We start from the raw sequence: 27420 nt of genomic DNA on the forward strand, positions 1-27420 counted from the left end.
AATCAGCCGCGTTCCCAGCCTGTCGGCGGCTGTCGCCGAACCCGGATGTAGCTGCAGGCGGGGACAGGACGATCGGAGCGGGGCTGCGAGGGCACCATCCAGCTTCAGGGGGCTGAGGGATGCCCCGGGTGAGTAAAGATCATTTTTTTTCCCCTTAAGTGTTCCTTTAAATGCAGATAAACAATTTGTCATAACTACTTAATGTGGTAATACATTGCATATTTCAATCATATTTACTGTAAAGAACCATCTCCTTAATAAATGGATGAAACTTTTTTCCTCCATACACAAATCCTGTTCCTTAGTGGCTTAGTCTTTTGTACAAGCCTATAGACAAACAGCTCATATGATAAACGTTTATATTGCCCTCTACAGTATTTAGAAATGTTTATCTAGATACACGTTTATCTAGCCTTTCCTGGTAAGTGAAACCTACCAACCATGTCATAATTTTTGTTTCTCATCTCTGCACCTGTTCTAAAACTTTAATGTCCTCCTGTAATGCAGTGCCCAGAACTGTTTTCCATATTACAGATGCGGCCTTACAAGAGCGCTAAACAGTATTATGCTAGTATTCCGAATTTTTATTTAGCTTTTGATGCATCCCAAAACTTAATTTGCTTTAACTGCAGCTGCTTGGCATTGAATATGATTGTTAAACTTATTGTAAACCAGTACTCTTAAAGGACTACTGTAGGGGGCTAGGGGGGAAATTAGTTGAACTTACCTGGGGCTTCTAACGGCCCCCCAGCTGTCTTCCTGTGCCTGCGCAGCCACTCACCGATGTTCTGTTCCCTGCCTCCGGTTCACTTCCGGAATTTCCGACTTTAAAGTCGGAAAACCACTGCGCTTGTGCAGCCGTTTCTACGCTCTCGCTGACGTCACCGGGAGCGTATTGCGCAGGTACAGACCGTACTGGGCCTGCGCAATACTCTCCCAGTCACGTCAATTCCGGAAATTCCAGAAGTGAATCGGAAGCGGGGACCGGAGCATCGGTGAGTGGTTGCATGGGCACAGGTCGTCTGCGGGGGACCATTAGAAGCCCCAGGTGAGTTCAACTCTTTTTTTTTTTTTTTTTTTTCCCTACAGTACTCCTTTAAGTCCCTCTCCATGTTTGATGTCCCCATCTGTATCCCATTTATTTTGTAACTAAGTATGACTAAGATGCATGAGGTTACATTTTTCAACATTGAAATTCATCTGCGTTTAACATGCCTATACTGTATAGCCATCCAATCCAGATTCTTCTGCAATATGTCCCTATATTCATGTGTGTTGATGATTCTGCACAACTTTGTATCCTCTGCAAAAATGGCAACATTACGTTCTATTTCATCTACTAAGTTATTAATAAATAAATTGAGGCGTACTGGTCCCAGTACCAAACCCTTAGGGACCCCACAGGCTTACAGTCACGCACTTTGAATATAATACATTGACCAAAACGCTTTGCTTTCTGTCTATTAGCCAGTTCCTTATGCATGCAGACAGATTCTTCGCCAGTGGCTGGAATGTGTAATGGTTAAGGGCTCCGCCTCTTGACACAGGAGATCTATGTTTGAATCTCTTCCTGTTCAGTAATCCAGCACCTATTCAGTAAGGCGTCCTTGGGCTAGACTCCCTAACATTGCTACTGAGCGCGTTATAATTCCTGCAGCTGAAGTGCTTTGAGTCTGCCAAGAAAAAAGCGCAATATAATTGTTGTTTGTCTTGTCTTCCCCAGTCCATCCATCCTCAACTTGTACGCTAGACTGTTCTTGGGAACAGAATGGAAGGCATTTGCAAAGTCCAAGTGTATAACATCTACAGCATTCCCAATATCCACATTAGCATTCACCACCTCAAAAGCTGAGCATTTTAGTCAAACAAGACCTGTCCTTAGTAAACCAATGTTGATGCTAAGAAATTAGATTGTTCTCTGCTATGAAGTTTTGTATAGCATCTCTTCAGAAACCTTCAAATAGTTTGTACACAACAGATGTTAGGCTACCAGGTCTATAATTTCCCAGATCTGATTTTTTTGCCCTACTTAGCCTATTTTGGTTCCTGGACGGAACCATGCGCGCTACCGCGGCCGATCGCGCGCGTGCACACGCGCTCCCGGCCCGCGGTTCGTTAGCCAGGCAATCAGTGAATCGGGCTATGGTGCCCGATCACTGATTCCTCTCCCCCGCTGAAAAAGCGACAGCTTCTCTCGGAAGCTTCGCCTTTTCTGAATGTTACCTCCCCCATGCGTCGCTCTAAGCGTGTGTTACGCTTAGAGTGACGTCATGTAAACAAACTCATGGCCGCCATCTTGTGGCCAAAAAGTAATACTACAACCAAAAGTAAAAAAAAAATTAAAATCAACACACATTTACATTTTAAACCTATTGTTTACATCCCACCCTCCCAAAACTACCCAAATAAAATGTTTAATATAAAAAAAAAAACATTACAATAAAAAAACATGTAAATACCTAAGGGTCTAAACTTTTTAAATATCAATGTAAAGATGATATATTTCTATATTATTATTTTTTTATTTTAAACTTGTAAATAGTGATAGATGCAAAACGGCAAAAAATTCACCTATTTCCGAACAAAATATTGTCGCCATACATTGTGATAGGGACATAATTTTAACGGTGTAATAACCGGGACATATGGGCAAATACAATAGGTGACTTTTAATTATGGAGGCATGTATTATTTTAAAACTATAATGGCTGAAAACTGAGAAATAATGATTTTTTCCGTTTTTTTTCTTATTCTTCCTGTTAAAATGCATTTACAGTAAAGTGGCTCTCAGCAAAATGTACCCCCAAAGAAAGCCTAATTGGTGGCGGAAAAACAAGTTATAGATCAGCTCATTGTGATAAGTAGTGATAAAGGTATAGGCTAATGAATGGGAGGTGAACATTTCTCAAGTGAAAACGACGGAACGCGAATGGGTTAAAGAGACTCTGTAAAAAAACAAAAACCTCACAAACCACTAAAAAACCAACATTGCATGTGGAAATCCACAGAGGTAGTTAATCAGCTCTGCTGAGACACCAATTACCTCACCTGTGCATGTTTGTGGTTTTCTGCAAAACATGTACTGTTGGTGGGCCTTGAGGACAGGGTTGGGGATCACTGCTAGGGGATACTTTCCTCAGAAGGGGGAAGCCGCAGGGTCCCAATGAGGCTTACCCATGCTCTGTAGCTAAGGGGAATCCAGCGCTGGCTCCCCCAAAACCTCCTCGACAAAGTTGACAAGCGACCGGCAATATTTACCTACCGCGATCCTGTGCAGGTGCAATAGCGACTCTCAATTCGGGCTAAGGTGGGAATAGCTGAGCCCGATCGATCCGCTCTACTGCGCAGGCGCAAAGGACTCGAGCCTGCACAGTAGAGCAGATTCATTTGGGCTTGGCTATTTCCACCTTAGCCCGAATGAAGAGCTGCTACTGCACCTGTGCTGTTGTCACGGGCAACATTTCTGGCCTGTCGCTAGCACACGGGAGCGTGTGCGCGACAGGCCGACGACAGCTCGTCGCCAGGTCCCTCCGCATGCACACGGCGGAGGGACCTGGCAACTGACGCGAAGGAAGCTGTCGCTGAAGTTCCTCCCCCCGCCGGAAGTTCAGGGTATTCCCTGCTGGTTGCTGTCGCTAGTCCGCATACTCACGCGCCTGGCGACAGCAGCGACGAGCAACAGTTCGGGGTGCGCGCCCGTGCAATGCCTCATACTCACGGGCGACCTGTCGCCGCAACACGCAAGCGCCGCGTGTTGCGGCGACAATTGTAGCCCGTGAGTATGGGCCATAAGCTACACTGCTCCAGCAACGCAGCTTAGTGTGGCAGCGCAAGTAAAATTTGCAAAGTAGGCACGCTACTGCTGTAGCATGCACTACTAACTTACTTGCGCTACCCCTAAAACTAACGGCCGCCTCAATTGTCCCACCCTGGACCCTGTAAGATCCAGTGACTTTGTAGGACAGGAACCCTGCACTTTGATTGGCCCAATAGGCTGCCTGTCACTTGACAGGCAGCCTACTGGGCTAAAGTGCGGGTATCTCATCCTACAAAGTGAATCAGCCCCTAAGTCAGCTAGCTAATTGTACAAGCTGTTAGTCGGTATTTCTCCTGTCTGGCTCTCGGGGAAATAGCTGATTTTGCTGAAACCCAAGAGAAGCTGAAGACGTGTCTGACACTTCTGCTGCCCAGAGGATCAACTGTATACACATCACCATGGCAACAGGGAAGTGAGCCCTCTGCTGTGCATGCGCACTGTCCCAGTTTGAAACATATTGTATGGCTCTCACGGAACTGCTTTTTAAAGTATGCTGTGTTTATGGCTCTCTCAGCCAAAAAGGTTCCTGACCGCTGTCCTAGATTGTACTGAAAAAAACTTTGCTCAAAATTGTTCCGCAAAGAGACAGGCTTTGGAAAACTCCAGCGCCTAGGTGAAGTTGGGGAACCTCACCTGGACGGGCCTATTGTTCCCCTTAACCACTTCTCAACCACAGGGTTTTTCACCTAAAAACCACAGCAATTTTCACATTTAAGGGAGGCAAGGGTTAATGGGGGTATAATTTATTTAAAAAAACAAAACCTCACTGATGCTGATCACTCACTAATGCTGTGTTAGTTACCTGAGATCCTCTCACCAGTGATTTCAGTAACTGTAACAGCATAGTGACTGATACAATGTTTACACACATTCTGCATGAATGAGCATTGTCATTGGCTTTGTGAACACATGTTCACATCAGCCAATCACGGACCAGCGGGTGCCCGACACGTATGCAGGCGTGCACGCGGACGCGAACGCACACAGCAGGAAAATAAACAGGAGTTGCCTATCTACGCCCCTGTGACTCAGGTGAATTTTAAAGGGGCGTAGATAAGCGTGGCAGAGGTTGTTAAAGTGAACCTCCGGACTAAAAATCGACTCAGCAGCATTGAAAAGGCTTTGTGTTTCTTTAACAGTTTCACAGCATCAGAACTTTGTTCCTCTTATACAAGCCTCATTTTTAGCTGCACAGAAGAAAACTGCCCGGGCTTTTTTCCCTGATGCTGTGCAAAGCATGATGGGATTTCTGATTTTGTTGTTCTCGTTCTGCTGTTTTGGTGTAATTTTTTTATTTTTACATTTTGAATTTGACATTTGAAGCCTAGTGTGTGCAGCTGGGAGGGGTAATCAGGACACAGTATAGTTGGAACTGTGTCTCCTGCTCCTTGTCACCTCCTTTCAACCAAAAAGATGGCTGCCCCCATGAATCACAAACATTTGCCTGTTCTTTTAATCAGGGTGGGTAAGAGATTAAATTACCTATCTATTCTAATTAACATAACTAAAGTAACTTGATGACAGTATGTTTGTTTAGGCTGAAGTTCCCCTTTAAGTGGTAAAATAAAGAAAATTCTTTTGCCAGTCACCTTACACTGGGGTATGGCTTTATTTCATGCCAAAGCTTTTCTTGACTCAGGTGCGGCAGGAAATTTTATTGATTCTCTCTTTGCAGCCAACTTGGGTATCCCAGCACTCTCTTTGCAAAACAAAATCTACGTCCCTGCTATTGACGATACTCCCTTGCAGCCCAAACAACCCATTTCCATCACGCCAGAGATCTCTTTGCAGGTTGGGGCTTTGCATCATGAACAAATGCACAGCTATGATTAAGAACCAGTAGGTCCGAAACATGTCAGTTAGTGATATGTGTTGACTCTCTTGGATACGTCCATAAATAAAGATATTGGATTTTAGGAGTATCGTGCGGACTCTCTTCGTTCCATGAACAAATGCAGTTGTATGTATTCCGTATGCCTTCTAGTCCACTTGTGTTGGGGTTACCTTGGTTACAGAAACACAACCCCCATATTGATTGGTGTACAGGGCAAATAATGGGTTGGTCACAACAGTGCCAGGATGAATGCATATGGGGTATCCCTCTCCACAGTCTAGGGGTCAAACAGATAGCAGTACCACCACCATATCTAGATTTTGCTGATGTGTTCTCTCCTCAGTCTGCAGATAAGTTACTACCTCACAGACCTTACGATTGTCCCATTGATTTACTACCCGGTACCATGCCCCTGCGAGGTCATCTATACAACCTCACAGGGCCTGAGAAAATCTCTATGAAGAAATACATCAAGGAAAACCTGGAGTGAGGGCTGGTGCACACCGAGCGGCTTTTTGGGCGTTTTCAGATCCGCTTGCGGCTGCGGATCTGCTTGGTCAATGTATCTCAATGGGGTGGTGCACACCAGAGCGGGGGGCGTTTTGCAGAAACGAAAAATGCCTGGGTGAGGCATTTTTTGGATTGCGGGTGCGTTTCTGCCTCAATGTTAAGTATAGGAAAAACGCAAACCGCTCTGAAAAACGGCACTTCAGAGCGGTTTTGCAGGCGTTTTTGTTACAGAAGCTGTTCAGTAACAGCTTTACTGTAACAATATATGAAATCTACTATACTGAAAACCGCAGCAGCAATCCGCAAAACGCTAGCAAAACGCCTCATAAAAATAAAAAAAAGCGTTTAAAAATCTGCTAGCATTTTGCGGATCTGCTAGCGGGTTTTGGTGTGCACCAGCCCAAAGGTTTTATTAGACCCTCCACGTCACCAGCCGGCGCCAGCTTTTTCTTTGTTGAAAAAAAAGATGGGGGTTTGCACCCTTGCATAGATTACAGGGGACTGAAAAAGATCATGTAACGATTGGTGTCAGCTAAACAGATTTTCTGATTATTGGTGATCTGCAGTATCACCAATAATACAGATGCTATACCTGATTATGTGGTGATCTGCAGAATCACCAATAATGCTAGTATAGCCAGACACAGGACTACCAAAGTGAGTAGTGTTTGGTGCAACAGTAATGAGGAAGAGGAGGTCTTCCGAGGAGCGGTGACTACAGACAATACTGCAGCCAGTGAACACCTGAGGAGCAGGTGTTACAGGCAGTGCTGCAAATAGAGCTTCACCAGATGAGCAGGTGATTAAGACTGTACTGCAGCCAGTGGACACCTGAGGAGCAGGTGTTACAGACAGTGCTGCAATAGAGCTTCACCTGAGGAGCAGGTGAATGCTACAGATCCCTCACCAGTGGCTAGGCCCACTGGCGAGGATAGAGAGGTCAGACTAGCAGAGTAGGCAACGTACGGGCAGATAAGGTACAAAGACAGAAGGCTGATTCAGAGTTGAGTACAGGCAGAGTCGGCAACGTGAATCAGATGAGCAGAGGTACAGAGTCAGCAAGCAGGAGAGTAGTCAAGGAAAGCAGAAGGTCATAACAGATAATACAATGTAATTAGTACTTTAAGCTATCAACAGAATCTGGCTAAGTGTGGATCCCCAGCTCCGGCTGGTTCTAGCACACTTTGGGATCTGACTAAGGTCTGAGCGCTCACACGTAAGCATTTGCAACAGCAGACGCGAGCAACTGACAATCTGGTACTATATATACAAGGTTGCTCCGCAGCGCCGCCCCAGCCACTCAGCCAATCCGAAGTACTGTTGGAGTCAGCTGACTTGGCAGATCAGCTGACTCCCCTTCTATTCGCATAAAGGCCCTGTAGCCCTCAATCTATGTGCAATAGAAGGATCAGGCAGATCACCAGCATGTTACTGCGCGGCAGAGGCCGCCGGCTGACTCGCAGAGATCGTCATCATGCCGCCTGTCTCCGCGGCGGCATCTCCGCTATCCATTACAGATCAGTGTTAAAAACAGATACCCTTTGCCTCTGATTGACGATCTGTTTGCACAGGTTTCAGGGGCAAAAATTTCCTCTAAACTAGATTTGCGGGGTGCGTACAATCTGATTAGAATTCGTGAGGGTGATGAATGGAAGACGGCCTTCAATACTCAAGATGGCCACTACGAGTACTTAGTGATGCCCTTTGGCCTGTGTAATGCACCGGCCGTCTTCCAGGATTTTGTGAACGATGTGTTTAGGGATGTATTAGGAAGATTTGTGGTTGTCTATTTGGACGATATCCTGATATACTCCAATTCTGTGTCTGAGCATCAAGGTCATGTGAGATTTGTATTACAGAAGTTAAGGGAAAATTCGTTATTTGCCACGTTTGAGAAATGTGTATTTGAAGTCACGCAGGTCCCTTTTTTAGGCTATGTTATTTCGGATACTGGCCTGTCTATGGACGAAAAGAAGCTGTCAGCAGTCTTAGATTGGCCACCTCCTAAAGGTCTTAAGGCTATTACACGCTTTATTGGCTTCGCCAACTATTATTGTAGATTCATTAAAAATTTCTCATCTTTGGTGGCACCTCTGACTGATTTAACCAAGAAGGATTCAGATCCAGTCAATTGGTCCCCCCAAGCATACAAAGCTTTTTCTGATTTAAAAACTGCCTTTTGCTCAGCTCCCATTCTCACGCATCCTGATGTGAATTTACCTTTTATTGTGGAAGTGGATGCCTCAGAATTGGGAGTGGGAGCTGTCCTTTCAAAGTTCTCGGGCCAGCCAGAACGCCTTCACCCCTGTGCCTTCTTGTCCAAGAAATTTACCTCAGCCGAGCGTAATTACGATATCGATAATCGAGAGTTGTTGGCTGTAAAAATGGCGTTTGAGGAGTGGAGGCACTGGTTGGAAGGAGCTAATCATGCAATCACAGTTTATACGGATAAGTTAATTGGCTCCCCCTAAAATTGGCCCTAGACTACAGTACTTACACTACATAATATATACATATGGCAATGGTAGGGATTAGAGTGTGAGCTCCTTTGAGGGACAGTTAGTGATAAGATATAGATAGATAGATATAGTTATAGATATAGATATAGATAGATAGATAGATAGATAGATTGATATAGATATATATATATATACTAGCTGGACGCCCGGCGTTGCCCGGGTATGTATTTAGCTAGTGTTGGCTCTGCCCACCTTTCCTAACCCTAACACACAATTACTTAATGACCAAGTATGTGAGCTTTGCGGTCTTTGGCATCAATAATTTGCAATGAGATAAAATTAATCTGATTGGATGTGGCTCCACCCCTTTTCTGAATTTGAACCCCAATCACTCAATGGCCAACTGTACCAGGTACAGGTGATTAACAGTGCAAGAATGGCAGCAATTAAATATTCCCCTTAAAAATCAATAGGTGGATTTTGATTGGCTTTTATAGGCTCCACCCACTTTCCTGAATATTAATCCCAGTCACCCAGTGACCAACTGTGCAAAGGTTGAGAACCCTACCATTTACAGTGTACGAATGGCTGCAGTTTACATTTGCGCAATGAAATTTGTATTTTTCTCCATCCACTTATTTCCTAACATTGTTCAGGTATGTATTTGGCTGGTGTTGGCTCCGCCTACTATTTCTAACCCTAACACACAATTACTCAACAACCAAGTTTGTGAGCTTTGCGGTCTTTGGCATCAATAATTTGCATTGAGAATAAACAAATCTGATTGGCTGTTTGTGGCTCCACCCCTTTGTCTGAATTTGAACCCCAGTCACCCAATGACCAACTGTACCAGGTTTAAGGCTTGTGCCATTAACAGTGCAAGAATGGTAGCAATTACATATTCATCTTGAAAATCAATAGGTGAATTTTGATTGGCTTTTGTAGGCTCCACCTATTTCTCTGAATATTAATCCCAGTCACCCAGTGACCAATTGTGCAAAGTTTGAGAACCCTACCATGAAAAGTGTAAGAATTGCTGCAGTTTACATATTCTCAGTGAAATTTGCATTTGTCTCCGCCTACTGATGACCCGGCATTGCCCGATTATGTATTTTGCAGGTGCTGGATGCGCCCACTTTTCCTAACCCTAACACACAATTAATCAATTACTCAATGACCAAGTTTGTGAGCTTTGGCATCAATTACCTGCATTAAAATGAAACAAATCATATTGGCTGTGTGTGACTCCACCCTGTTTTATGAATGTAAACCCCAGTCACGCAATGATCAACTATACCAGGTTTGAGGCTTGTGCTATTAACAGTGCAAGAATGGCAGCAATGTAAATATTCCCCTTGAAAATCAATAGGTTAATTTTGATTGGCTTTTATAGACTCCACCCACTTTTCTGAATATTAATCCCAGTCACCCAGTAACAAACTGTGCAAAGTTTGAGAACCCTACCATTAACAGTGTAAAAATGGCTGGTGTTTACATTTTCCCAGTAAAATTTGTATTTGTCTCCGCCCACTTATGACCCGGCATTGCCCGCTTATGTATTTGGCTGGTGTTGGCTGTGCCTACTTTTCTAACCCTAACACACAATTAATAAATTACCAAGTTTGTGATCTTTGCGGTGTTTGGCATCAATAATTTGCATTGAAATGAAACAAATGTAATTGGCTGTTTGCGGCTCCACCCCCTTTCTGAAATTGAACCCTAGTCACCCAATGATCAACTGTACCAGGTTTGAGGCTTGTGCCATTAACAGTGCAAGAATGGCAGCAATGTAAATATTCCCCTTGAAAATCAATAGGCTAATTTTGATTGGCTTTTATAGACTCCACCCACCTTTCTGAATATTAATCCCAGTCACCCAACGACGAACTGTGCAAAGTTTGAGAAGCCTACCATTAACAGTGTAAGAATGGCTGCAGTTTACTTTTTCCAGGGAAATTTGTATTTGTCTCCGCCCCCTATTTGGTTATGGGAATAAAAAGTATCCTATACTTTATTCCAGGTAATGTACTATGTGTGTGCCAAATTTCATTCAAATCCGTTCAGCCATTTTTGCGTGATCGAGTAACAAACATCCAAACATCCGAACTTTCCCATTTATTATATTAGTAGGATATATATAGATATATATTTATATATATATATATATATACATACACACACACACACACACACACACACACACACACACACACACACACACACACACACACACACACACACACACACACGTATACATACACATATACATACACACATACACATGTACATACATATATACATACATATACATACATATATACATACATACACATATACATACATACACATAGATAGATAGATAGATAGATAGATAGATAGATAGATAGATAGATAGATAGATAGATAGATAGATAGATATAGATATACATTGTACAGCGCTATGTAATATGTCGGCGCTATATAAATGCATAATAATAATAACAGGACAGGACCCAGGAGACACCCCCGGGTCTTTATTTTGTACCTTTACATTTACGTTTACAGACAGACACTACAGATGTTTCATGATTCTAAACTGGCAGGACACCCCGGGGAGGTTAAAACACTGAATCTGCTATCACGTCATGTATGGTGGCCCTCAATCAGCAAAGATTGTAAGGCTTTTGTTGCAGCTTGTCCTATTTGTGCTAGAAGTAAAGTGTCCCGGACTGCCCCCCGGGGTCATCTCATGCCTTTACCTATCCCATCCAGACCTTGGTCCCATCTCTCGATGGATTTCGTAGTAGATTTGCCCCTTTCTGATGGGAAAGGTCATTTGGGTAATTGTTGACAGGTTCAGTTAGATGGCACACTTTGCCACTCCCCGGGTTACCCTCTGCCCAGGAGTTGGCTAGACTTTTTACTATACACATTTTCCGCTTACATGGATTCCCGGAGAACATTGTATCTGACAGGGGGTTACAGTTTATTTCTCGGTTCTGGCGTGCTTTCTGTGAACTGGTGGGCATCAAATTGTCTTTTTCGTCTGGGTTTCACCCCGAAACTAATGGCAGAACCAGACAGAAAGAACCAATCAGTCATTAGAACAGTACCTTCGATGTTTTGTTTCAGACTGTCAAGAAGCACGGTCAGAATATTTGCGGTTCGCCAAATTTGCATTTAATAACCTGCCCAACACTTCCACCAAATTCTCTCTATTTTTAATCGTGACTGGTCAAACCCCCAAATTTACGTGTTTTCCATCTACAACTCCTACCAACTCCTCTTTTCCAGCTTTACAGGAATGGGGCACTCACATTCAACAAGTTTGGCCTCGGGTGAAAACTTTGAAGGATGCAGTGTCCCGTCAGAAATTGTATGCCGATGCCCACCGATCTCCTGAGTTTGAGTTTTCTCCAGGGGATATGGTGTGGGTATCTACTCGCAATATTGCGCTGCGTCAGCCTTCAGCTAAATTGGGCCCTAGATTTATTGGTCCCTATCCCATTCAGGAAAAGGTTAATAATGTGGTTTATAGAATGACACTTCCCCAGTCTATGGGAGGGGTTTAGTCTTTCCATGTCTCTCTTCTGAAACCAGCTGCTAATACCATCATACCTTCAGCTCCTCCTCCTCCAGTCAAGGTGGATGGAGAAACTGAATACGAAGTGGAGAAAATTTTAGATTCTACGAAAGTTCGAGGTTTCTTGCAGTGTCTTGTAGATTGGAAAGGATATGGCCCTGCGGAAAGATGTTGAATTCCAGCCCGTCAAATTCATGCCGACCTGTTGATTAATGATTTTCATCTAAAATTTCCTAACAAACCCAGTAATTGTGTGTTCAGAGACCACTCCTCGAGAGGGGGGGGTAATGTAACATTCTTACCTTCCAGCGGCAGGTCCTGCGGTGTCTCCGGTGTGGTCCAGGCGAGCGGCGGGACTTTACAGCAGACGTCCTCTGGCGGCATCCCCAGCTTCCCTCCGGCTGGGAGTTCCGGCGTGCGTGCGACCAAACGTGCGCGCGACGGCTGACAAGCCTTATAGGCTGAGAAGGAGGATTTAGCTGACATCAGCAGTGATGTCACTAAGTGACATCACTGGGGGAGTGGTTCTGGAGTAATTAGGAGTTGTATATAAGGCCAGGAGCTTCAGTTGCTCACTGGCCTTGATACTAATCAGTTCGCTGGTTCTTGGCCTAGCTAGCTACTTTGAGCTACATCAATATATTATGTAGGCGCACAATATATATGTACTCCAGTTAGTCAGTTGTTTGTTATTTTTGTATTTATTATTATTATTGTAATTCGTAATATCCTCCTGATATTATTGAAGTAACATCTCATTGTATAATTACCTGTGTACCGACCTTTTGCTCGTTTCCTGACCTTGCTCTAGTCTAATCCTTCTGTACCACAGCCATCTGATTTACGTTAACGACTCGGCCTGTCCCTGACTCTGTTACTGCCTGATCCTTGCAATATGACTGACATCTGATACCTGTTACTGACCCTGCTTGTATTTTGACCACGACTTTGCCTTATGACTTTTTGTACCTCGATACCTCTACTTGTGCACAAGTTCTGACCAGTCTAAGACTACGCATTATATAAGATAATATCAAAGCGCTATAGCTGATACAAAATTAAAAATTGTAAAAGACCCAGCGGAGTGCGCTACCACAAGGTCCGGCAAGACCTAAACTCTTATACACAATCGCTTAAGCGCACAGCCTAATTCATATAAAAGTCCACAAAGACATCAATCAGGAGTTCTCAAATGCCGTTCTCATAAGCAATTTCTTGATCTCTTGTGCCACCATCACCATGGACACCCAACAGTAAACAGACTCACCAGATGTATTGGCCACTGCTAGACTGGCCAACCATGCACAAATCCAGGAGCCTCAGTACTTCAGGATCCTGGTACCGCTGTGATGCTGTCCTTTTAGACTACCATCATCCTTCACATTATCCATGCAAAGTACCTCAAAGAAATAGCCTCCATAGCGTAACTCCGTATAAAACTTAAAACTTTAATTATAAAATTGCACTCACATGCTCCAGAATGTATTGCACACATACCAGGTACCAGGATCCTGAAGTACTGAGGCTCCTGGATTTGTGCATGGTTGGCCAGTCTAGCAGTGGCCAATACATCTGGTGAGTCTGTTTACTGTTGGGTGTCCATGGTGATGGTGGCACAAGAGATCAAGAAATTGCATATGAGAACAACATTTGAGAACTCCTGTTTGATGTCTTTGTGGACTTTTATATGAATTAGGATGTGCGCTTAAGCGATTGTGTATAAGACTACGCATTACTGTTATTGTGTGTGTGTGTGTGTGTGTGTATATATATATATATATATATATATATATATATATATATATATATATATATATATATATATATATATATATATATATATTAAAATATATATATATATATATATATATATATATATATATATATATATATATATATATATATATATATATATATATATATATATATATTAAAATATAAATATATATATATATATATATATATATATATATATATATATATATATATATATATATATATATATATATATAGTTGTACAGTACGTATCTGTGTGTCAGTTGCCTCACGTTACGCTATCTCATCACGCACCAGCGTGATAGGATTACATGCTATGATAATGTTGATAAAACATGAGTTTAATCTATATGACATTAATAGGGTGGAACAAAGTTAAAAAAAAAATAGGAGGAGGTGGTTGTGACCCCCCCAAGTGCCCCTTCCTGCGCCCCTCGAGAAGTAGGAAAGTAAGAAAAAAATAGGAAAAGGTAAGAATAGGAAACAGGAAAAGAAGTGTAATCCGAAAGCCACACAAGAACATGGTGTACATATCAATGTCATGACCAGGTAATAATTGAATCCAGGGGTGCCATATCAGTAGTAACTTTTTATGGGTGTCTTTTAAGCATGTACTAGACTTTTTAGGGTCATTATCTAGGGACCATATGTGAAATCACTGTGACCACAGTTGTGTTTTAATATTAAAATGTTCTATGTCTTGTTTGCACTGATATATATATATATATATATATATATATATATATATATATATATATATATATATATATATATATATACTAATTTCACTCTTGCCATCTTTACCACAGAAGATGATCCACAGTCTCTTCCTCATCAATGGATCCGGGGACATCTTCTTAGAGAAACACTGGAAAAGTGTTGTAAGCCGGTCTGTGTGTGACTATTTCTTTGAAGCTCAGGAGAAAGCAGCAGATGTTGAAAATGTGCCTCCCGTCATTCCCACACCTCATCATTACCTCATCAGCATTTTCAGAGAGAAGCTATTCTTTGTGGCTGTCATTCAGAGTGAGGTGACTCCACTTTTTGTCATTGAGTTCCTGCATAGAGTCGCTGACACTTTTCAGGTAATTGGAAAACAAGCAGTGTTCCGTCTTCCTGTCACATGGGGAAGTAGGATTTATGCTTTTTGTGGCTACATGAACATGGAACTGGTGGTACCTATATTGCAGGCTTTGTTTGAAAGATACTTTTCAATATGAGCTGACATAAAAATAAATCATTATTTTAAAAGTGTGAATTGTAGTTTAAGTAAAATTTATCTTGAGAAAAACATGGGGGGTACCATTTTTATCCTTTTCAAATGCTACTTTCCTGACTGTAGTGCAGACTTCTGGCTATAACAATTAAGGTACCTGAAAAAAGTACCTTATACCGATCTAGACTGGAAGGTGAATGATAAAATTATAAAGCATTATGGCTACAGCAGAGGAATAGCATTACAGTAAAAATTCATAATGTTTGTACTTTTTGCAATAAACTTATTGAAAGTACCTGGCTGGGTAGTATAATTCCCTTTCCCTTTGAGATGACAATATGATTTTACTGGACAGACCAGGTCTCCGTTTGCTGTCCAAATTCCTGTGATCACCAACATTGGATTTACAGTGAGTAACTGGGAAAGGGGATATGTGCCAATCTTTTTCCAATGAATGCCTCACCTGACCTCTTCCACCTTCTCCCAATGCTGTTGCACAGTTCTGTGCTAAGGAATGAGAGCTGTTCATTAGCTGGGCAAAATACTCATCCACACATATCAGAATGAATTGTTATATTTACAGTAAATTGCATTTCATAACCAAGTCCACCAGCGAAGTTATGGTGACATGCCCACCTCCTGATTAACAGCTACATACAGGAAGTGTCGTCTCCTGCTAATGGTACAACAAACTAATTATTCCTGTGAAGGGGGAAAGACATGGACATTCACAGTATAGCTCTATGTATGTTGTAGATGGCCATCTAGTTGTTTTATAGACCTTTTTTTTGCTTTTTTTTTTTTTTTTATTTACCTCAAAACCAAGCTTTCAAAAATACAACATGTATACAGGAAAGAAAAGCTTTGAAATGGAAAAAAATACCTTCTGTAAATAATAAGGCTCTTTAACAAACTATCAAGCAACATGATCTAATAACTGAGCTCACCTAAACAAAGTGTAGTAAGTAATATTAAAAACATCAACTTAGCAATCAAGGACCAATTATGTCAATTCAGATCTCCAAATAGTGCAGCAGTCCATAGCTGCAGGAAAAGCAACTACCATCACGCTAATTTCAATAAGGGTCTATTTCCATTAGGGTATTACATTTCACATACAGTTTTTTTCCTGTATGTGAATTTAGTATTTTTAATGCAAACTTAAATGCAAATTTTCATATGCGTCTAACAATCATTACATTGGAAACAGATGCATGGTGCAGAAATCTCCTGCATGCAATCCATATTTTTTGGTGCATCAAACCGCATGTGAAACTTCACATTCAATGGGAAATTACTCAATTGACATTGGTTACATTTTTAATGCAAACATTTGCAATGCAAATTTGTACTTAGTGGAAACAGGCCCTAATCGGTATCATGCTGATTAAAAACTGCTTGCTAATTTCAATACTGGTACTGTCACATTAAGCATTTATGTATTGTTGTCACATACTGTATATTTACAATAACCATCATGTCCTAAGGTAGACATATTCCCATACCTGGGCACATTAATATAAGTAAGTGGTCAGAATTGAGTATTATTAATTTAGGGATCCTGATCTATAATGTCAGACATAATCACCATCATATTTACCATGTTCACCCCCCATTGATAAATATGTTGTGCCTACCTCCAAAGCCATCCTCTCCTTGCTGCATTAGGTCCACATAATGGAGGCCACAATGGAGTATCAGGAGCTCAGGGATCCTAATAAAGAATGTTAGGCATACTCAGGGTTCGAATCTCGGCTCTGCCTGTTCAGTAAGCCAGCACCTATTCAGTAGGAGACCTTTGGCAAGTCTCCCTAACACTGCTACTGCCTATAGAGTGCGTCCTAGTGGCTGCTGCTCTGGCGCTTTGAGTCCGCCAGGAGAAAATCGCGATATAAATGTTTTGTCTTGTCTTGTCTAAACTTGTTCCAAAGGAAATTGATGTGCCCCCAGTACAAGTCACTCTTCCTCCCCATAGCCAAATGTGCCCCGAGGGTACAGTTGTGCCTCAAGACGCCACTGGATGAAGTCATTGATATGAGACAGCGATTGTTACACAGGAAGAATCCCCAATCACTGCACCGCTGACATGTAGCTTGCACTCTCTGCTCCACAAGCCAGGGGACACAGGTAGTCGTGAGCAGCGCACTCTGCTCAACATGTTGCAGGAGATGGGAGGCATGGACACAGCAAGGAGCCAGCTGGCAAGAGCAGGATTACTAGTGCACGCTCCTCTGCCAGTAAAAAAACCTGCTCCATCCGTTCCGCTCCACTGACTTGCATATAAGCCAAGGAGGTAACTTTTCAGTACATTTTTTAGGCTTATATGCAAGTATATAAGGTATTTGAAAAATCAGGAAAAAAAGATATTTATAATTATAGACTGTGTAAGGAGCAACAAGAATTACAGAGTTTTAATTAATTTAAATTAACGAATTTGCAAAGATCTCAAGTAAACTTTTTCACGTCATTATGGGGTGTTGTGTGTAGACTTCTGAGGGAAAAAAATGAATTTTATCCACGTTAGAATAAGGTTGTAACATAACAAAATGTGGAAAAAGTGATGAGATCGACGTTTGTCATCATGTGACAAACGGCAATCTCACCCAAGGGATCAAGAGCCTCCGAGGACCAAAAGAAGATCCAGGGTGGAGGTTACCGCTTCCAGCATCTTTTTTTCAACCCCCAAGCCTGGCTCGGGACTACTACCCTGGAAATTAATAATGTGCTAGTACCAACATAGCAGAGCCCAATATACAGAAAAGTATACAAACGTCCTAATAAATTCCTGAATATAGAAAACAAATAAAACATACAATGTTACAATCAGTCCAAAGTAACTGCCTCAGTTTGAATTTAAATTGCCACAGTACTAATCACTTTTGAAGAAGCCCTTTATCAAGCAGGTAAATACAATTGCATTACAAGAGTACACAGCAAGATGTCATGTACATCCATACACTATGTTTTATTTGCATTTTTCAAATCCATGATGTTTGTCAATACACAAACGGGTGTGCTGTTCACTAGAATGCATTTGAATGGGCTGTCAGCTCTACTGTGTGTTTCATGTTTGGAAAAACATACACAAAGTGGGCTAGTGGAAATAAAGCCTTAGGCCTCATTTTCCATCTATACAATTCCATCCGCATTTAGGAAATGCAATGCAATCCGCAGGAACATCAGAAAATGCATAGACTGCGCTGCCTGATGTTTCCATCCATGCGTTGCGATTCACCACAGAATCGGAATACGCGGTTGCATGCATTTCAGTGCATTTGCAATGATCTATGATGAATGGAATAACATTCACACTGGTGTAAATGCAGTGTCATGTGTTGCAGCAGCCACCAGGGTTGCCGCAGCGTCAGACGGAAACAAGGCCTTACTCTTTAGCTACAGGTGTTTGCTAGGGATTGACATCAACCTCTGAGCGAACTCTAATAATCGAAAATAGAAGAAAGGGCTCATATAATTTCGGGGGGGGGGGGGGGGGGGGGCGTCCTAAATAAACTGTATTAAGTCACAGTAGGCAGAACTCACACTTCTGGTTATGGATAGATATGCAAATTCTGGTATAAGGATGGCAATGCTTAGGAGAACTCCTGGAGAAGCACATGATCAGTTTGTTCAGCTAATAGATTTGTAACACTGATTTGCTGGTCATGATCATGCACTAAACCAGGAAGTCATCACAGAAAATCAGAACCTTACAAATCTATCAGCTGATCAAACTGATCACATGCTTCTCCATGATTTCTCCTAAGCATTGCCATCCCTATTCTGGTAGGGTCAAACAGTACTTCTAGGGAAAAATACTGATTTAGTGCCTGTTGTATAGACCAGTGTTCCCTAACCCCGTCATCAAGGCCCACCAACACTGCATGTTTTGTAGAAATCCACAGAGGTAGTTAATCCGCTCTGCTGAGACACTAGTGACCTCACCTGTGAATGTTTGTGTTTTTTTGCAAAACATGTACGTTAGGTGGACTTGAGGATAGGGTTGGGGAGCTCTGGTATAGACCATCTCTGGACATAGATTTTAATATGCTATCTGAGAAAGCAGAGTGCCTAAATGTTACTTTTATTTCTGTCACATATTTGAATCAAAGTTCAAAAAACAGATTAAAGATAAACTTGTGTGATGTCATATTAACAATTTTATATAACCTGATTATGAACAAATTACATTGCCAGTGATATTTCTGCAAAAGTTGCAATGCAAACTGTGGACATAGCCATCTATCCATAAACTTGATTATTCCTTTTGAAATCGGGTACATAACGAAAATCTTCAGATAGATAAGATAGGTGATATTAGGAATCTATCCTTGTAAAATACAGTTTATTATACATTGACAAATCAAGCCCATAGTTTTTGCTTCTCTGTTGCATGGCTCTGGATTGTCAAGCAGGACTGTAAGTGTTAGCATGTCAATTGTCTTTATTCACAAGTACAGCATAGTGTGACCATAGATTGTGATGCCTTGTCACTGATAATGAACATGATGTAGGTCAGATGTACTTTGTTATACATGTCGTTTCTATTATTGTCAACCAGGATTATTTTGGAGAGTGCTCGGAGACCTGCCTGAAGGATAACGTGGTCATTGTGTATGAGCTTCTGGAAGAGATGTTAGACAATGGATTTCCTTTGGCAACTGAATCCAATATCCTGAAGGAGCTGATCAAACCTCCAACTATACTGAGATCAGTAGTTAACTCACTCACAGGTCTGTAATCTGTTCAAATGCTTTTTATCCAACCCCCTTGACAAAAATAATGGGCTGTCGATCTGCCACCTCTCACAACCCTTTACTATAGGCCGTCAATCTGCCGCCTCTGACCCTAGATTTATACTACCCACACTTTTACATATTTTTTTTTTTATTATTGAATTATCAAAATAAGCATGAACAGCAAAGGAAAATTCACATAACAAAATCATGTCCAGTGCTACGTAATATGTTGGCACTTTATAAATACAATAAATAATAATAATAATGCACAGAAGAGAACATTAAACAGCAAGTTGTGGTACACATATATATAAAACGCCTCAGACAGTACTCAAAATTAATTACAAATAATCAATAACATGTGAGAAAAAGAATAGAAAAATAAGGTAACCTGTCACGGAAAGTCCAAGTATGAACCTAGAGAAACATTAAAAAGAAAACACAAAGCATATAAAACCAGTGGATATCAAAAGGTCTGAATAGCTATATCACTCAAAGAATTTTACTAAGAGGGCCATAGTCTAATCTATCTAATGCCACAAGTCCCACGGATACCAAATAGCGGTAAACTGATCTACCGTATTGTTCAGCCTAGCTGTCATCTCCTCCATTCGCTTCATCTATAACATTTTATCAAGTATTATATATCTTGTTGGAGGGGATTGGGAATGCTATAGGGCTGCAATAGACCATTTAGCAGCATTAAGAATAATAGCCGTGAGTTTGAGTTTGCGGGATTGTTTTGAAACGGGTATCCTAAAAGCAATGTAAGTGGTTTGCGTTCTACCTGTGTCTCCAGGATCTCACTTAATAATTGGGTAACTGATTTCCAAAAAGGTACGATACGTATAAAGTCCCCAAAAATATGCAGTAAGGTGCCTCTGGTGTTCTGACATCTCCAACAACAAGCTGGTACACTAGGGTCCCATTTGTTAAAAACATCCGGAGTTCTGTACCACATAAAAAGGATCTTAGAATGGTTTTATTTATAAGTAGTGCATAGAGGAAGTAGAAAGGATGTCCTCTAAATTGTCTGCCGCATAGGCACCGTAATATCGATCAATAGATGTTGTGACCATTTTGGTCATATATCTTTGTGTAGTATGACAATCTAAGGGAGAGGAAAAGTTGAGAGAGAGAAATCCTGTATACAATTAGGCTGCACCACCAAATTAGTCAATTAGGCTCCTGACAAAGTAGTCACGTGGACAACGCCACGCTGTGAGCGTTCTGTGTGCCTCCCTCCGCCCTCCATTGTCGCTGCTGGTGATTCACACGGGGCCCTGTCCTGGAAATATGTATGTATATCACCCCCTGCATCCCCTTTCCCTATATATGTTGCCTATCATCAAATACATATGTTTGTGAGCATATCTCACTCTACACCACTTGATATTTATTTGCACTGGGTTTGCACCATTGACTCTTGTATTTAGGCTGTATTCACACTTAACAGCATTCAGCACTAATTAACATTTCCTGGATCCGGGTCCTATTTACTTCCTTTTGGGTTCGCTTTGAACCAAAATGAAGATTATGCAGCTATAGGGTGAATACTGTATATTGTGAGGTGAGGCACTTTTACCATTTGTATCTCCTCCCACATTACGTTGTGTCATGGAGGGTTACTCATATTGTGCGTTGCACATTTTTAAATGGTTTTAATTATTTGTACCTCAGTGTTTTTTCAATAAAGTTGTTGTAATTGACTAATTTGGTGGTGCAGCCTAATTGTATACAGGATTTCTTTTTCTCTCAATTTTTCTTGGTACTTTTTAAACCTGGGGTTTGAGCGCCACAATCTTTGTTTGGTGTGCGGATTTATCCTTTTTTGTATAGTACTACAATCTAAGGGAGGAGTATGGAGAATTTGATAAATTCAAGATATAAGATACGGCTGGGTATGACCCTTAGCACACAGTATTTCAAAAGGGGTAGGTTCATCCAAGAGGGAGGAACCGTGGAGTGTAGGAGAGTAATGTATTATCTGATGATAGTTATAAATTAGGAGAGGCGATAATTGAACTGTAGCTTGTTCTACCAATAGAAGCTTCCGAGTCAGAGGGTCGATAAGATGTCTAAGTTGAAAGACATCCTCTCTAATCCATGCATTTACGTAGTAGATGATGAACTATTAGCCAAATCAGGATTAAATAAAATGTTAATCATGGATGAAGTGTTAAAGACCAGAGGAAATTGAGATTTAGAATAAGACTAAATACTTTTAGTGAAGAGAATGGTTCTTAACAAAGCTGCATTAGATGGGTTATTACGAGATGACCATAAAGGGGAGCACAGATGCACCAGAGCCAACCACTGTTTCTCAATCTCCATCCATTTGGAGTAGGCAGGGCAATGAGCCCAAGGGATAACGTCCTAAGTGTGTCGCCAAGAAATATTTAACAATATCAGGCACTCCAAGGCCACCGTACTCCCTCCTGGTCAACATTACTGAATCAGGGATTCGATGATACTTAGAGGCCCATATACAGCGTACTATATCTTTTTGCAGAGACCGTAAAGTAGACATGGGGACTCGTACTGGAAGGGTTTCAAATAAGTACAATATTTTGTGGAAAACCGTCGTAGAGGTACTATAAATTCTTCCAAAAAGAGTGTTTTAGGGAAGACCACTTAACTAAAAGGCGTCTTATTTCTGATATGAGAGGAGGGAATTTAGCGGCGTATAAATTATATAATTATATGTAGGCGTGATGTGAACTTTATTTCAGGGAAGTAGTATACCACTTGAAGAAGAAGGATTGAAGTGATGAAAGCTGGTGCGGGGGAACACCAATAGGCAAAGCCTCTGTCTTGGATATATTAATCTTATAACCTGATAGATTGCTTAATCCCTGTAAAAGCTCATGCAGATTAGGAAGTGTAATATGAAGATCAGTGAGAGTGAGTAGTATATCAGCAAATAGCAAAAGCTTATAATGTTTGTTCCCCAGTTGAATCACTGCTATGTCCAGCGACTCTCTTATTGCTGATGCTAGGGGTTCTATGCATAAAACAAAAAGAAGGGGTGAAAGCGGGCAACCTTGCCTTGTACCAATTCATATAGAGAAGACATCTGAGGTAGGATGGGATAATTTTACTTGGGCAGATGGAATAGAGACGTGAAAGTGCTTGAACAAATGAGCAAAATCAAGGTGTAATATCTCCTCCCGTCAATATGCTACTAAAAAGTCGTAGTAAATCGGGTCCGAGTATAAACGGGTTTAATACATCCTGATATGTTTTGTAATAAATGTATGGGACCCCATCAGGACCAGGGGCTTTATGTAGTGGTAGTGATTTAAGGGCCAGAAGTAGTTCATCTTGATCAATAGAGGCATTTAAAGCGTCCACGTTCTCTTGAGTAATTGTCGGTAATTTAGTTCTAGAGAGGAATAAATTAAACTTGTCAAGTGTCACAGGAGCCCTAGTGGTCTGAACGCACTTAGCCTTCTAAACGGTGCCAGCGCACAGATCGTGCGAACTCTGGTCGCAGTCAATGCACAGGAACCGTTAAGAATTAGCCGCAGACAACCCAGAAGGGAGCCTGTGAGACACGGGTAATTACAACGTACACACGATTCCACGGTATCTGCCACCACCACTGGTATGGGCCAGTGGACCCGATTTACTGACTGACTAGTCCTGCGAATAAAACGGTTAAACACACGGTATTCTGTCTAGCCAACAACAAACAAACAGTAGCGTATCTTCAGAGACCCGGGATCAGTTCTGTGTGTGCTGATAAGCAGGGTAGCGGACAGTGAATGACTTGGAGAAAGTCGTTTATTCACGCAATATAAATAATTAATATATACAGACAATTATTAAAATCAACAATTATTAAAACAGTAATAGCCAGTATAAAAAATAAAAGAAGGGAGAAAAATACTTAGTTCCTGGAAAGATGTCCTTTTTGTGGAAAAAATCAGAGTTCTGGGTTTCAATCAAAGTTCAGAGTTCAGACCAGGTGGATGCCAGCATATCCTCAAGCTGGCACCAATGAGTTCAAGATGTTTTCAGGGTGGAGGACACTGAGTTTGGGTCCTCTGCCATTCTTATGCCCCTGATTCAGTAGGAGGGAGTGAGGGCAGGCCCACACACCCCCTTAGAACATGAGATGAGTCCTCCCCTTGTCCTGGGAACCAGAAATCATACCTTAACCATATATGGGCTCTATCTCACAGAACCGTACAGGTCAGGGCAGATTTACTAATATTTTCAGGTCTGCCTCGATGTACCCAGCAGCCTGATACCAAACATGAGGGGTGGGACCCCTGTGGTATCATTAGGGCACTGTTGAACTGCCTAACGGGCAGTCTTTACCTCAGAAGGTTCTGAAATGTTCTCAGAACCAACGCCAGACCGGGCCCTACATGCTCTGTTAGTTTGGAGGGTCTGCCAGCCTGGCAACACAGAAAATATGATACATATAGCCGTTTATGGAATATGATCTACATTTGGGATTGATAGCAGGTCATTCCTAGGTGAGGTTCTTTTGAAGCTGGCAACAGCAAGCCACATGTCAGCTCCCCTGCTGGGGGAAGGAGCCGGGGTGTCTGAGTTTTCCCACTCTAGATTGCTTCTGTCATGGTGCTTGCCACCTCTACCTGATGGATGGGCCATCAGCACAGCTTGAAGCCAGGGACTCTTCTGCAGCAGATTAGGCCCCAGGCTCATTAGCATATCAAAAGAGCCATCCTGCATGCCCTGCTGATGCTATCTCTCTGCTGAGAAAAAGACTTCAGCTGCCCCTACACACTCAACCCAGATTGTATCGATTTGAAGCGCAATCGATGCAGAGAATCGAGTGCGATCGCTTTTCTTCACGGGCGGTTACAGGACGCGCCTGCGGCCCCGCAACCGTCCATGACATCAAGGTTAAACTGAGGATGCCTGCCCTTATCTAGGCAGGAGTATAGGGCTTTGTAAAATTCTGCAGAAGTATTGGCTATGGTAAAAATGATGAGTTCCCAAGGGGTCAATAATTTTATCATTGGATTACCTTGGTGCGTGTGACCTTGAAGCATTTGCACCATTAATGTATGAGGTTTGTTAGCTTTATCATAGTAAACAAGAAAGAACCATAGCAGAGATTTAACCGAACGAGCAACTAGAAGATCTTTCAGCTGATGTCATAATTTTTTAATGACTTTAGTGTAGTAAGGTTAGGAGTGCGAGAGAGTATTCGGCTTCAGCCTGCCTGATGCTGGGTACACATGATACGTTTTTACGCTCGATTTCCCACCCGATCGTTTTTTTCCATTTGATTCTCCGCTCGATTCTGCGCTCAATTCTCTTATCTTCCGCTCGTTTTTCTTATCTTTTTCCATTCACTTCTATGAGAAATTGAGTCAAGAAACGATTGGAAGGAAATTATCTATCAAACCCATCTATCGGAGGTAAAAACGTATGGTGCATTCCTAGCATAAGAGCGGATGTAGTCTCACTAATCAGCATTAGCTTATCTTTCTTACGTCTGGCACCAAGAGCAATACATTGACCTCTAAAATAAACCTTGTGAGCTTCACAAAGGAATGACGTTTTGTCTACAGAACCAGCATTAAGTAAAAATAATTCTTGCAGGGAAGCTTTCAGGATAGTTCAAGTTTTTTCTTAGTTACATAGTTATTTGGTTTGAAAAAAAGGCATATGTCCATAGAGTTCAACCAGAGAACAAAGTACAACACCAGCCTGCTCCTTCACATATCCCTGTTGATCTAGAGGTAGGCAAAAAACCCTTACAAGGCATGGTCCAGTAAGCCCCGAAAGGGAAAAAATTCCTTCCCGACTCCAGATGGCAATCAGATAAAATCCCTGGATCAACATTACTGGGCATTACCTAGTAATTGTAGCTGTGGATGTCTTCATTTTGTAAGACTTAATCATTTAGGCGCCAATGATAAAGTATCAAGTGCAAGCTCTAGGGTAATGAGAGCATGATCAGACCACGTTATGTCTAGAATATCCACTGATTTCATGAGTCGCAAAATGGGGCAGTTACTAAACAATAATCCAATCTAGTGTGCGTGTGATGTACGGGGAAATAAAAAGTCTATCGTCTTTGGGTAGGATCTGCAATTCTAGCCGTATCAATCAAATGACTGGTCCTAAGCTATTTACGAAATGCCCGAGCAACTTGGAGGATAAGGCTTATCAAACAAGTTACGATTGAAATGGGGAGAATAAAGTACATTCAGATCTCCACCCACTATTATGGAACTGCAAGCCATATCAGCTATCAGATTGAATGTTTTAGATAGAAATGGCATCAGCTGCTCGAGGTTGTCGAGCTGCCCTTTCAAAGCTTCCTTACGTTCATAAAAATTAAATTTAACAACAACATCCCGATGTTTCACTCCCGGTTCAGGTAGAGACCCGAGCGAGCTATGTGCCCCGTCTAGCCGACAGTCAGTAACAGGAATAGAGGGAAACAGCTGTTGAAACAGATAGCAGGAAGGGTCTAAGCCAGGCATGGGCAAACTTGGCCCTCCAGCTGTTAAGGAACTACAAGTCCCACAATGCATTGCAGGAGTCTGACAGCCAGAAATCATGACTCATTAATGCAAATGCATTGTGGGACTTGTAGTTCTGTAACAGCTGGAGGGCCGAGTTTGCCCATGCCTGGTCTAAGCTCTTGATCTTTGACAGTTTCAGGGATCCCTTTAAAGTGGAGATTTTGTTGTCGATCTCTGTTTTCCTGATCCTCCTGTTGAAGCTTTAAAGTGGTTACATCCATTTTGAGAGTAGCATTTTCCTCCCCTAAAGCATCAACATAGTCAATAATTTGGTCCATTTTTGTCTCAAGATCGTTTGTGCGATTGCCAATGGAACTAATCTAAGATCTGATGCTAATTTGGAAATTTCGCAAACAAGGATGCTAAACGTTCATCCAACACAGCAACAGTAAGCGTTGGCAAAGTTTGGGTCTCGACAAGCGGGTTAGACTCCATTGCAAAAGCTTGAAAAGGAGTCCTAAGGAAGATTGACACTGGCAATCAAGGTGATAAATGTCAGAAAGAAATCCAAAAACCTGCGTATAGAGTGAGGCAGAAGAGAGTAGGTAGTATAGGGGTCGATCTAGAGAGGAATCAGGACAGTCACAGACCATGAGGAAATACATGAACTCAGTTATAGGGATCATTTACCTTCAAGTGGAGGCAGCGGAGGGAGACAGTAGCAGAAACTGCGAGTTGGAGTACCATAGAATGTCTTCAGGGATCATCCGAGACATGCAGGAGCTGATGGAGAAGTCCGGGATAGTTTGGAGGTGATTGCCGACTTTAAGTGTAGTGTGGCTATAAAGCCGGGGCCTCACAAAAATCCTCTGTCCAGGATAGTGATGCGGCTGGTGCGGAGGTCTGAGATGGAGTCCGGGGAGGAAACCAGAGGCTCAGCGGGGCACAGGGGGACCTATGGAAGAAGATCCCTCTGTAAAAAGATAAAGGAAAGCTTGCCCACTTCCTTAGGCCAAATAAAGTGCCACTAAATGCTGGTAGCCGCATGTGGG

At 41.9% G+C, this 27420-nt stretch overlaps 1 protein-coding gene across 1 annotated transcript in view; it reads left to right on the plus strand.

Annotated features, from left to right (window-relative positions):
- Positions 1 to 27420, plus strand: part of LOC137543860 (AP-3 complex subunit mu-1) — an 82453-nt gene that overhangs the window by 25944 nt on the left and 29089 nt on the right. The window contains exons 2-3 of the mRNA XM_068264930.1: positions 14768 to 15043; positions 19733 to 19904. Of these exons, the coding sequence (XP_068121031.1) occupies positions 14771 to 15043; positions 19733 to 19904 (445 nt within the window). The 5' untranslated portion in view covers positions 14768 to 14770. The remainder of the gene's footprint in view (positions 1 to 14767; positions 15044 to 19732; positions 19905 to 27420) is intronic.

Source organism: Hyperolius riggenbachi, unplaced genomic scaffold, assembly GCF_040937935.1.
Source record: "Hyperolius riggenbachi isolate aHypRig1 unplaced genomic scaffold, aHypRig1.pri scaffold_259, whole genome shotgun sequence".
NCBI lineage: Eukaryota > Metazoa > Chordata > Amphibia > Anura > Hyperoliidae > Hyperolius > Hyperolius riggenbachi.